Raw genomic sequence first — 13,739 nt, 5'->3', positions numbered from 1 at the left:
TTTGAACCTTTGTCACCTTCTCAGTGCTGCTGCTCTTCTTTACCCTCTTGTTGCCTACCCTGTCTATATGCATGAACTGAACATCGATCCTGGGTCAGCTCCTAAATAGTGACAACGGTGTACCAGGACTGTGCAATGTGTTGCTTGTATTCTCCATTAGGTCAACATGTGACAGGATGACAACAAGGAAGGACAGTTGGGAGACAGGTGTGACTGTTGTCAATAAAAGGAAGTGCCTGACCAAGGACGGCAGGATCATCAGGGTTTTAATTTATTGAAGGCTATAGATGACAAAAGATTGGAAATTACTTTTGGAATAACATGTTAAACTAGGCTTGCTTGACTAACTGCCAGCTTCAGTGGCCAAACTGACCAGTGATCCTTTCAGCATCACTATATGAAATTCATACATAACCAACAGCCAGCCATTTTTACATTATTAAATTGGTTACAAATAACTTTGTACAGATAACTGTGTTGGTACCAGATGCAAAGTTTTGTTACCAGGTAAATCCACTAGTAGTATCTTGCAGATTTTTTTTAAAGTCAGAAGTGTTCTGGGAGTTTGCCGTGCACGGTGGGCAAGTTATCGCAGGTTGGTCAGGTGACCTCTCTCTAATTCCCGTCCTCGGGCTTGTCTCTCATCCGTGGCGGAGGACATGTAAAGTGGCGCGTCTGTCAGCCGCCATCAGCATTACGAGACAATCTTGTTCTTTTATTACAAGTGAACTCTGCCGGATCTCTCAGCGGGGCGGCAGAGTCAAATCAATGTGTCGGATTTCCAGGCTGTGCTCGGAGGTCAGCGGCGGTCTATCATTTGCAGGCATTATCTGTGCCTGTGTCTCGCTCACTCTGAGCCTCCTACTGGCACACCGCAGATTGAAAACAGCATGTCACATAGGCATGACGAGGAAACATTTCAGGGCCTTTTCAGAGCAGCTCCCGTCTATCCTGACCTGAATTCTATTAGACATTTTTTGTGCAATTTGCAAGTTTTTTCTTTTAGGTCAGGTTAGCCCTTATTCCTGACTGTAAAGTTAATGAAACCCCAAATTAACATTTAAAAACACTGTAGACAAACAGATTCTGGAGATGCAGCCTAGCCAGCTCACCATCTCCAATTATCATTCTGGTGTTTACCTTCTGTACCTGATTGCTGTAAGGCTGGGTTTACACCAGTGCAAATTGGATGCGGGTTTTCTCCACATCCAATTCGCATAGCAGGAGATTGTGATCGGCTCTCTATGGAGCCGGTTCACATATCTCCGCAGCAGCTCCAGTGTGAATTGCACAGGAACCCTGTGCGTCTTTTGGTCCGTTTCAGGTCCAAGTTCAGCCCAAAATTTGGGCTGAACTTGGACCTGAAACAGTGAATGGAGCCACTGCGAGCCGCTGCATTCTCCAGTGTGAACCCAGTCTAAAACAGGGGTCTCCAAACTATGGCCCTCCAGTTGCTCAGGAACTACAATTCCTATCATGCCTAGTCATGTTTGTGAATGTCAGAGTTTTACAATGCCTCATGGGATGTGTAGGGAGGGCCAAAGTTTTACAATCCCCAGCCCTAAAAGCTGAAAATGCAGCCAGTGCGTTCCCTGGTTCCAGCCCACACTCGGTCATTACAGCCACACTAAAGTATGAGAAGGACTTTGCTCTGCATAGACTGGAACCTTAGTTCTACAGCTGAATCTGGCTGAAAACTATTATATATATAAAAAAAAAAAAAAAAACTTAGGGCAAGGTAGACCGAGTGGACTTGTTTCCTGTACAGTATTAACAGTTCATTATTTGTATCACACGTATACACTGTATCACACAATGTAGAAGTCTCTTTAGTGTCCTGAGGAAAGAAAAAAGGGCCAGAATGAGCCCAAAGCAGATTTTTTAATCCAGTATTTCTGTGTAATTATTGGCCGTGATTATCATGTATGTGCCTAAAAACGTCAGCACAGGTGACATCAAAGAAGCCCATGAGCTGTATTTTACATACATTTGTATCCTGATGTACAGTATATACAACCCCAATTCCAAAAAAGTTGGGACGGTGTGTAAAATACATACATGCAATGATTTGCAAATCTCATTAATCCATTTTTTTTCACAACAGAAAATAGAAAACAGTTCAAAATGTTTAAACTCAAAAAATGCACCATTTAATGAAAAAAAACATGGTAATTTTAAAATTGATGAAGCAACACGTCTCAAAAAAGTTGGGACAGGGCAACAAAAAAGCTGGTAAAGTAAGTGGTACCAACAAGAAAGAGCTAGAAGAACACTTTAAAACTAATTAGGTTAATTGGCAACAGGTCAGAAACATAATTGTGTATAAAAAGTGCATCTTGGAGTCGAGAGTTTCTCAGAAGTAAAGATGGGCAGAGCGTCACCAATCTGAAAAGCTACATCTAAAAAATTGTTGAACAATTTCCGAATAATGTTTCTCAACATAAGACTGCAAAGACTTTAACTATATACAGTTTTTTTTTTTTTTTTTTAAATTGTTTATTTATAAATTTTGCAAATCGTACACTATATACAGTTTTTATCGGAATATAACTCGCACCTTAATTTTAAGAGGGACGTTTCAGGAAAAAAAACACTAACATTTTAAATAAAAAAAAAAAACTTTGAAGCAAAATAAGGGTTAGTGCCCATCAATGCAGCTTTATCAGAGCCCACCTGCAGCCTCACCAGTGCCCATCAATGCAGCTTTATCAGTGCCAATCTGCAGCCTCACCAGTGCCCATCAATGCAGCCTGATCAGTGCCCATCTGCAGCCTCACATCAGATTACACAGAGTGGCTTCTTTTATACGAAGTCCTGCCTCCTGAACCAGTACATAACATCAAAAGATTCAGAGAATCTGGAGACATTTCTGTGTGCAAGGAGCAAGGCCAAAACACAATATCGCATGCCTATGATTATGGGGCCCTCAGATGGCACTGCATTATAAACAAGCATGATTTTGTGATCGACATCACTACATGTGCTCAGGAAAACTTCCAAAAATTACTGTCTGTCAACACAGTTTGCCGTGCCATCAAAAACATGCATGTTAAAGCTCTATCACTCAAAGGAGAAGCCATATCTGAACACAGTCCAGAAACGCCATTGTCTTCTTTGGGCCAAAGCTCATTTAAAAAGGTCTGTTGGAAAGTGGAAAACTGTTCTGTGGTCAGAAAAATCAATATTTGACATTCTTTTGGGCAATCATGTGCACCCCATCCTTCGGACTAAAGAGGATGGGGACGTTCCGGCTTGTTATCAACACTCAGTTCAAAAGCCTGCATCTCCGATGGGATGGGGGTGCATTAGTGCACATGGAATGGGCAGCACGCACATCTTAGAGCAGCATATGCTCCCATCAAGACAATGTCTTTTTTTAGGAAAGGCCTTTCATATTTCAGCAGGACAATGCTAAACTGCATACTGCATCTATGACAACAGCATGACTTGGGAGTAGAAGAGTCTGGGTGCTTAACTAACCTGCCTGCAGTCCAGACCTTTCACCAATTGAAAATATTTGAAATGAAAAAAAAGGACAAAGAAGACTGTTGAGCAGTTTGAACTCTATCTGGCAAGAATGGGACAACATTCCTCCCCCAAAACTCCAGAAGCTGGTCTCTTCATTTCCCAGATGTTTACAGAGTGTTGTTAAAAGAAGAAGGAATACTACACTTTTTGGAGACATGTTGTTGCCATCAATTTTAAAAGTACTTTATTTTTATTTTTAAATAGTAAATTTACTCAGGTTAAAACATTTGATATGTTTTCTATTGTGACTAAAATATGTGCAAAAAAACCTGCACCAACTACTTCAGGAAAAGGCTCCTAAAATGCATCGCTGGCTTAGGATCTTTACACTTCTTAACCTTGGCATGAAAAGAGTTAATCCTTCTATATCTCAGATCACCACCTGTGTAATGACAATACTAATCCACAGAGGAGGACACCTATATAATCCTCAGGATGGAGAGAGATGCTGGATTCACTTAATCTCTGCATCAACCCGGGGCTGAGAGACCCCCACAGAGGCCTTTAATAGCCTGACAAACAGGAAATGTGCTGCACAACGGGGAAAGAACCCCTTCCCCTCCACACTCCAGCTATGATCCAAAATATATACCAAATATGTCTGCTGTCAGGGTAACTCCATAAACACATATACACATTATATATATATATATATATATATATATATATATATATATATATATATATATATATATATATATATATATATATATATATATATATATTTGATTAAGCACTTATAAACCGATATTGCAATGCTGCTGAGCTTCTTTAAATAATATGACAGTACTTCAGTCGTCACAACAACCAAGGACCTCACTTTTCTGGTACTAAAATTTTAAGATGCCAATTGACAAATCCCCATACCAATATCTGTACAACAATTTGCAACAGTGAAATAAGTGTAGTTTGTGTCTCTGCCCCTCCCACAATAGTGGGATTTTCCCGAAGCAGTTTGTGTCTCTGCCCCTCCAACAATGGTGACATTTCCCCATTGTAGCATGGGTCTCTGCCCCTCCCTCAATGGTGAGATTTCTCTGCAGCACTGTCTTCACTCATCCCACAATGATAGAAGGTCATGATTTCAAGGGACTGTCCCTCATTTTGAATAAATTCCCTCTTTCCTCCTCATTTGTGTCCCGATTTATAGAATTGTATATAAAATGCACTATTTAGCTACTCAAAAGTGTTTTGAACCACTAAACCTTTCACCCGATTTCTAAATTGCTGCATCTGTAAATGCCAAAAGCCAATATAAAAGAATAGTAGTGGTAAAAAAATAAAATAAAGAAAAAAAGAAACACTTGTGGGTTTAACGTATCATTTTTTTTTTTGTAGAGCTCTCATTTAAGGGGGGCATAGCACGTGTCCTATGCCTATATACTTTTGCGAATAGGTGTCCCTCATCCCCATCCCAGAAAGTTGGAAGGTATTTAATTATGAGATTTCCCCTGTCGTATGTCTCTGATAATGATGACGTTTCCTAGCAGTAGTTTGTGTTTCTGCTCTTCTCACAATAGTGATATTTCCCTCAAGTAGTTTGTGTCTCTGCCCCTCCCACAATGATGAGATTTTGCTGCAATAGATGTCTCTGCCGCCTTTACAATGTTATAAATTCCCACAGTACTTTGTGTGTCCAGCCCCTGAACACTGCAGAGATTCCCCCTACAGAAGTAGAATAGTACTTGATAAACTCCAATGAAGCCCAAATTAGGCACTAGGTTTGGCTTTCCCTGATAGATCTGTCTGTAATGAAATTATTTGTTTCCATGATGCATGCAGGTGTCTGTATTCACTGACAATTAGCAAAAATCAGCAAATAGTCAGCGAGTATAGGTATCTGCATCTACCATAGAGCGCTATGGTACAAGCAGCAATTAGAAAGGATTTGTGGGCTGGTGGAGATCTCCTTTACAACAGGCGTGTTACCTTAGGTTTGGGTGATGGGCTGCTTGTGCACTTCTCGGAATGGATATTTGACGGAGACGCAGCACCGAGGTGCCCCTGCGGCACACCAGACATTTTGTTCCCCGGGGAGACTTGCATGGCAGCCAGCTGAGCGGCATACAGTTGCTGTAAAAGAGAAAAAGAGAGAAAGAGAGATGAGGATATGCATCATTCAGAAGCATCTGTCCAGTGGCTGTGGGACCCTTCACTCCTGGCAAGAATTTATTTAGCACACTGAAAGACAGGCGCTGTCACCTTCATTTCTGCAATTCATATCTCAGGGGGTGAAATGACAAACGTCACATGAGCAGGATGACATCTTCAGTCTGTTAGGGGACACTAAGCCAATTACAATGGTCAGAGCTCCATTCAATCCCTCCACAAGGACAGACAAGGGAGCTCCGAGACCGTCTGCCTGAAAAGGGAAAGGGAAGCCACAAAATATTTGGCTATGTTTGGTTAGGTCTGGTCTGTACAGATGTACAGAGTACAGAGTACAATCGCCATATGACATGTACAGACACTGCACAGTACCGTTTCTCTTGTCCCTAGCAGCAGTTAGTCACATTCAACTGGACTTGCTCTGTAATGTTAAAGATGTTATGTAGCTTTTCCAACCCACTTCAGTTCTAATGAGTTTCAGGAAAATACCCCATCATTTATATCCACACAGGTAGAACAGACACCTTAATAATCCAATCACCATGGAATGTATCCAGGCAGATGTGGACCGTCTAAGAACAGGATGGGAAATGTGACCCTGTTCTAGTTACATTATCCCAAACTTGGGGTCAAGCCATGTGAATCGAACAATTAACACCTATGCAGTCTCTCTGACACCAATCCGGTCTTCAAAGTTACAGAATAAGTCCAGCTGAATGGGACTACTAGCTATACCGTGACCTGGATCAATGAGAACAGACATTTCTCTTGTGCTTTTTTTTAAAGCTTTACAGCAGAAGCGCAGGCAAGAAGCTAAGTGCACAGATGAAATATTGTACCTATATGAGAATGGTTTTACCTGCCAAAGGATTTATATTTCAGCCCATTCAGTCCCAATATTTACACAGCTCTGCCACAAACAACTCAGTCTGAAGGGGACCAGATCTGATTTTTCTCTGCTGCAGTTCACCAACACTTAGGCCCCGTACAGACGACCGGATCGATCCGCTGCCGGATTTCTGTCTGATGGTTGTACACACCATCAGACAGAAATCCGCGCGTAAACAATACACGGGGCGTGGCTGCGCCGTCGCCGCGATGATGACGCGGCGACGTGGGCGGCCCTGGAAGTTCAAAGCTTCCACGCATGCGTCGAATTAGTACGACGCATGCGAGGGATGGCGGTCGTCTGTACAGACGACCGAATACTTCCGCCGGGCAGGTTTCCAGCAGACAGATTTCTTAGCATGCTAAGAAATTTTTATCCGCTGGAAACTGTCCGATCCGCGGGACAATTGTCCGCTCGGGCCTACACACGACCGGATCTGTCCGCTGGAACTGGTCTGGCGGACCAGTTTCAGCGGATCGATCCGGTCGTGTGTACGGAGCCTTACAGCTCTTGTATCTCCCTCAGCCTGTAATTGTACAGTGAATGGAGAAGCAGCAGATCAATGAGCTAAGTTATCTGTCAATCTCCTCTTTCCTAACATCATGTCCCTTTTTAGCACTGCAACATGTCTGATTGGCTCTGTGTGCTGCTTCCCTCTCTCCTAGCCCAAGTTCTGCTGTACAGGGGCTGAAAGAATCTGATAACAGGTCAATTCAAGCACTTACACTAATTGCATTAAAAATGATAGACGTATAAATATCTGCCTTATTTGTGTCCTTTATTTCCGTGTAGTGTTCAACGTTAATATAACCAATTGTATTTGCTTTCCACATGGACTTGAATCATTTTGCTAAAATGTCCTAACACAATTTTGCATATATTAGTGAATGGTATTCTTAAATGTGACATCTCCATCAATAAAAACATGACTAGGGACATTAATCTTTCCAGCTTTGGAGATGCTAAAAACCACAAAAAAAAAAAATTCCAAGTAGAACAAAATGTTAATCCCAACTTTTTAAAGCAATGGAGATTTTGCACCATATATTTATCAGTTTAGTGTTTGTTTTGTCTTCTTGTGTCCCCCATCTCTGACCTGAATGTAAGCACTGCGGCAGAAATGGTGACACCACAACGGCAGTAGATTCTCAGAGACCAGGCTTTCTCCTCAAGAGTCAAGACAATGAGCAAATATGACATTTGTTGTGCCTTGTAGGCAGGCCGGCAGTGACGCAAGAGAGAGCAACAAAAGGAGAGATGTGGTTTGGAAAATAAAATAAAAAAAATTAAATAAGGGACACTTCGATTGCGACAAAGAGTCCAAAATCTTCCCTGAAAGCGTAAGTGCAGGATTCTGGGAGGTTCCAAGGCGATCCGCTCCTCTTTTGTCTCGTACTGCTAATACAATATGACAAGAGAAGACTGCGGCCTCCTCATCGGGCATGGCAGACTTTGGGTTGGCTAATGGCGCTCGCAGGGAGGACAAATTGTGAGTGAAACAAGCCCAGGCAAGGCCTTGCCGGTGAATACCGCCTCACTTAATGTGCTGTGTTCACATCGGAGTGATTGTACGCTCTCCTACAACTCGCTTACAGATTGTCACTGTTAAAGTTCCACTTTCCAGCTTTGCGGCAGTGAAGAAGCTAAATGTATTCATTTGGGTCGATTACTGAAAAGGTTCAGTGAGATGTCAGAAATTAAAAGTTAGAAATAAATCCTGTGTGTGTTTTAGAATCTGCCATCGTTCCATAAATTTTTACACTTTTATTAGGTTACGAGCAACAACAAAAAGCTACAGGGTCCTAGTGCAAAACTTGAGGGGGGCTTCTGAACTTTTAGAAACTGGATATGGAAACAGGACAGATTTAGCGGCCCATGGGGCGGATAGACCGGAAACAAAAAGCAGTTAGTTTGCGGATCATAATAAATAATCCCCAGAGAGTCGCGCTGCATTAAATACGATACATTTGGAAGTAATTACTCAGCAAATTACATCTTAAAAATAGTTTCATAAAGGCTTGCCGGTTCTTCCGATAAACAGCCGATCTCCGTGTAGCTGCTCCAACACCTCCAGTCGTTTCAGAGCTCTTCATGAGGTAATGTTTGCTCAGAGGCTCCGAAGAGTTTCTCGCGAGGCGGAGAGAGGACGTGGGCGACTTTTTAATACTAAACTAAACACAGCTGTGAGTATTTTTAGAAGAACCCTACTTGAAAATATGTGACAACTTTTTGACGTGCTCCCAAATATTAATTCAGTGCTCCAAGCGCGTGTGAAAGAACAGGAATGGGGGGGTAACATTTCAAAAACGGACGTTCCAACAAAAGTAAAACTAGGGAGTAATTGCTGTACTTTAAAAATTTGGAATAGAAACTTTGCTGTTAAAAGGAACAAAAGAATTTAGAGCAGGAACCCAAGCCCAGACCCAACGTTGGAGCATGAAAAATGACAGGCAGATATTTCACCAGATGTGCAATATGTATAGAGAGGGTTCAGGCCTGCTGAAAAATGCTGTGCTTTACAGTCCTTCACAGAGCTGAGAACCAGAATTCCGCCACTTTTTAGCCTTGAGGTGCACCGAGGATAGGCCATGGTATGCTGGACACCTCTAATGTGTCCAGGGAGAGAGAATCCCACTAATTATACATGCTAATCAATATTCCAGCACACCGCGAGGCATCTGAACAGCAAATCTATTAGTTAAACTTAAAGAAGTTTGGCAAAAGCCATTTTGGCTGTACTTCTCCTGTAGGCCACAGGACAGCAGTCTGTCCTGCACTCCTGTTACCCGTTTTCAGCCAATACCTGGCTAAAGTCTTCTGATGTCACTCAGCTGGTCCAGGCTCTGCAAAGATCTAGTCAGAATCCACCCAGATGCCTGGACCGGCACCTGCCTCAGTCTCTTAGCGATTTGCCAAGAGCCTGAGCAAGCCTCTCCCGCCACAGCCCAGTGCTCCAGTGAGCACTGGAGGGGCAAAGCCAAGAGCCAATAACTGACAGTCACGGCTGTCTGCACAGATCGGAGGGGAGAACTTAATGATCAGCGGTGTTTGAGCGCTCCATTCTCACTGCAGAGCCAGTAGGGGACAGATGTTGCATCCACCTAGGTGGGTATAAACATATAAAATGTGGCCATAAATGTTTTTTTTTGTTTTAAGTCTATACTTCTCTATTAATGCAGCATGCAGCACTTCCTGGTCACAGACAACAGCAAACTATCCAGTTCTTCCATCTTGCTTTTATGAGTTCAATTCACACCAAGGACACTAACTAGGGTCTAGAACAGAGATATGCAATTAGCGGACCTCCAGCTGTTGTAGAACTACAAGTCCCATGAGGCATTGCAAGACTCTGACAGCCAAAAGCATGACACCCAGAGGTAGAGGCATGATGGGACGTGTAGTTTTGCAACAGCTGGAGGTCCGCTAATTGCATATCCCTGGTCTAGAATATGTTTCCTTTTTTTGGGAAGAATCTTCGTAGAAGTAGAATAAACAGGCTTCTACCCAGATTAGACTTACTACATGCATTTGTGATGTCTGTATCTCTATAAAAATGCTTAAATATTTGCATGCTACTGTAGGGAAAAATTAGAATGTCAGTTCCTCTGATGCCGAGATTAATGTAACTGGCTCAGTGTTGTCTGTACAGCACTGTGGAATATGTCAGAGCTATAGCAAATAAATATCCAATATTATTATTTGGTTCTGATATTATTCTGTTCTGATATTTTTCCTCCTTTGTGGCTCACACTATAATTATGTGTTAACTCTGTATATTACTTTATCGGTTATTCACTGCACTGAAAAATCCGTTGGAGTTTGGAGTTAAATGACGCTTTGACATCCATGTCTGACCGCAGCAGCAGAAATGCTGTGTGATCATTCATCTCCCCGCGGCCTCCCCCCATTCCCTCCTCTCCGTGATGCCATCTCTGTGCCGTGCGCTCTAATCTATCACAATATGTTGCAGCATCTGCCTCTCCATATGATGTATGACCCGTTTGATTGACCCTCTTCATGTCGTGCTGGAGTGTCTGATCATTACCGAAGAGGACGACGAGAGAGTTCATTCCTGATCCGAGGTTATCCATCACCGAACGCAGCTCAGCGTGCAAACTGGGCCGGGATTTATCGGCACAGTTACAGCCTAATCATCAATAAATGTATACATTCACCACTACTAGAGGGAGATGTCACACACCGCCTATAGATGGTGGATAAATCATCGCTATAAAAATAAGATGTCTTGGTCTTTATCCCCGTCTTGTGCAGTTTAAGCACAGATTTGCCTGTAATGGCTTACAAAATATACATTATAGGCTTGCTCACACCTCCTGCGTTGATCAATACAGGCTCAATGCAAGGACACAGCAAATACTATAGTTATCTAGGTGCCCAGTTTACACCAAAGCATTGAGTGAGAAAACTGTAGACATCCTACATTTTTTTGCAGTGTACTAAAACGCGTTACAACACATTAACAAGTTTGGAGTCATGTAAGAAGAAACCGCAAAAAAAAAAAAGAAAGACAAAAGCACACTAAAAAGCATTTAAAATGCAGTTTAGTGAACAGTGGAATGCAGCGCAGTGTGGTATGTAAAAGCCCTACATGTCACCTTACCAGTTAAGTAAATGTACCTAAACATGGATAAAACAATTGACTGGTTAACAATGGTTTATTTTAGAAACTCCCTTGTGACCAGAACACCATCCCTCACTATACCTTTGTCTGGTCTTTAATGGAGTCACAGTTTCAGGTTCCTGTCTTTTGCGCTATTAAATACACCATTGAATGCGTTTTGCTATATATGTTTTAGAAGTAGAAAAATACCTGTTGATCCTGACAGAAATCTTGTGAAGTGCTAACTTTTTGCACTCTCTGCCTGTGTTGACAGTTATCAGTTACACTGATAGAGGAGAGGGGGAGATGCTCTGTAGTCCTCACCTACAATGCCGTTTCCCGTAGATACAGCACAGTAAGTGTTTGTCACCCTAGGATAATAAGTGTTAGTGGCTGGATCACCAGCTGAAAATAACAGCTGAAAAGAAAATGAATGCAGTCACCAGATCTATGGACTGGAGGGTTGCAATATAATGCATTTTGTCTTTGGGTTTAGATACACTTTAATGCCTTAGTTTTTATTAAGAAGTCCAATTAAAGTCTACTAGAGAAAATTGTACAGCAGTAGACCGTGTATACATAGGCAAGGGGCAAAAGTTTTCAGTATTTAACAGAACTTACATGTTGTGCAGCGCTGAGCACAAGACCGCCACTCATTTCCACAGCGAACTGGTGGTTTGTGCATACATGTGCAGAACCACAAGTCCCACGATGCAATGCTTGCTAGCTACACCTGCTGAGAGCCCTGCCTAGAGCCGCTGTTATTCTAACGAAACAGTGAGTGGTTCAGTGGGAGGTCTGGAGGGAGGATGAGAGAATGTTGTAGAATGTGGGAGGGAACAGAGGGAGTGTCGTAGAGAGTGGCCGATCAGAAGGGAGGGGGAGGGAGTATCACAGGGTGTGGGCAGTCTGGAAGGAGGAGGAGGGAATTTGGCAGGATAAGGGAGGGAGGAAGAGGGAGTGTTGCAGAAAGTGGGTGGTCTGAAGGGAGAAAGAGGGTGTCTGAGTGTGGGCAGTCTGGTGTGAGTGTTGCAGAGTATGGGCAATTTAGAGAAATTGTGGCAGATCTGGAAGACTTAGAAAAGAGTGTCTGAGGGTGGGCAGTCTGGAGCGGAAAGGAGGAGGGCGTGTCACAGAGATTGGGTGGTCTTGAGGTAAGGAGGAGGGCAAGTCGCAGAGATTGGGTGGTCTTGAGGTAAGGAGGAGGGCATGTTGCAGAGATTGGGTGGTCTTGAGGTAAGGAGGAGGGCATGTCGCAGTGAGTGGGGGATCTAGAGTGGGGAGGAGGGTCAAAGAATGGGCAGCCGGAAAGGAGGCGGGTCAAATAAAAGTTTGATTTTAAGTAACAATTAGGGCAATCCGCAAATGATAATTTTTGTGTTACTATGTCTCTCCGATTATCTAGTGATCACAGAGCTAGCCAATGACCTAGAGGGTATCGCTCCCAATTTCTTCCTTTGGATGAAGATGGTGTTTAATTTACAGAGAATCTCATAGTAGAAGGGTGACCTAAATCATCCATTTAAATGATATCCAATTATAAGTTTTGATTAGATGACAGACCAAAATCTGACCATAGGCAGACAGATTTGTCATTTGAAAGCCTAGCACACTTTTGACCCTTTCCTGTGACATGGTGCTGAATGGTTCTGAAATATCTGTGTTAACCAACTGCAAAATTAACATATTTCCCTGCAAAGGGTTTTAATGCCAATCCCAAGATATTTCCAAGGACAAACGCTGGGACCATGACCACCCCTGGAAACCAACATAATTCAGATGCAGTGCCGAAAAATCACTTAAAGTGAATTTTTGACCAGTCTTCCCTCAGTGTTATTTCTACAGCCTGCTGTACAGGACTTTAAATAAACATAAATTAACTGAACATAATAAATGGTTTAATTGCAAGGATGTACCCAGTAATCAACAATCCCTGGCTCTTCTGCCTCATTAATGCTCCGAATTTGGCTCCGATAGTCCAATAATCGTCCAGCTGGAAAAATCCATTATGATCAGTTCCAAAAATGCTGCCGGAACATTGTGGAGAACGGGGAGGACACCCCAAATTCTGTCTGCACATGGGGAAGGTGCACACGTACACCGAGCTGATCAAGATGGCGAGCATAGTGTCTTAACACAGGCTGTGTGTAGGCTTAACTGTGGCCTGTGTGTGATAAGTTTAATCATGTTATACATCGAAAAGAGCAATGATGAGGAAATGTGACAGCAACAAGATCTCACATTTACTCTACTGAGCGCAATGGAAAAGGACTGCTGATATGGGAACCATAGAACCAGACACTGATGCCTGGTACCACATACATCACTAACAATAATGGCCATCCAACCCCCCAACTGGCCATCTTTTCCCCCACAAGAATAATAATGTTACCATTAGTACATTACATGGTGAGCAACACTTTCATTCATTACCTCTCACAAGGATCTTCGAACTCCTCTTACAACAAGCCTAATCTCCTTTTCAGCCATCATCCTGGACTGAAATGCTGGCTCAGAGATGCCACAATCTCGTAAATTCAGGTGCCTGTGCAGTTTATGGTGTTCAAAAAGTCTTCCCTTTTTAACCGACAC

At 42.7% G+C, this 13,739-nt stretch overlaps 1 protein-coding gene across 4 annotated transcripts in view; it reads right to left on the bottom strand.

Annotated features, from left to right (window-relative positions):
* The window catches only part of SOX5 (SRY-box transcription factor 5), a 282,377-nt gene that overhangs the window by 39,288 nt on the left and 229,350 nt on the right, over window positions 1–13,739 (bottom strand). For all 4 annotated transcript variants that reach the window (XM_040345422.1, XM_040345423.1, XM_040345425.1 and 1 more), the window contains one exon: window positions 5,458–5,601. In XM_040345422.1, coding sequence (XP_040201356.1) covers window positions 5,458–5,601 — 144 coding nt within the window. The remainder of the gene's footprint in view (window positions 1–5,457; window positions 5,602–13,739) is intronic.

This window comes from Rana temporaria, chromosome 3 (assembly GCF_905171775.1).
Source record: "Rana temporaria chromosome 3, aRanTem1.1, whole genome shotgun sequence".
NCBI lineage: Eukaryota > Metazoa > Chordata > Amphibia > Anura > Ranidae > Rana > Rana temporaria.
The sequence above is the reverse complement of the archived record's forward strand: the minus strand, read 5'-3'. Positions and strand labels throughout refer to the sequence as shown.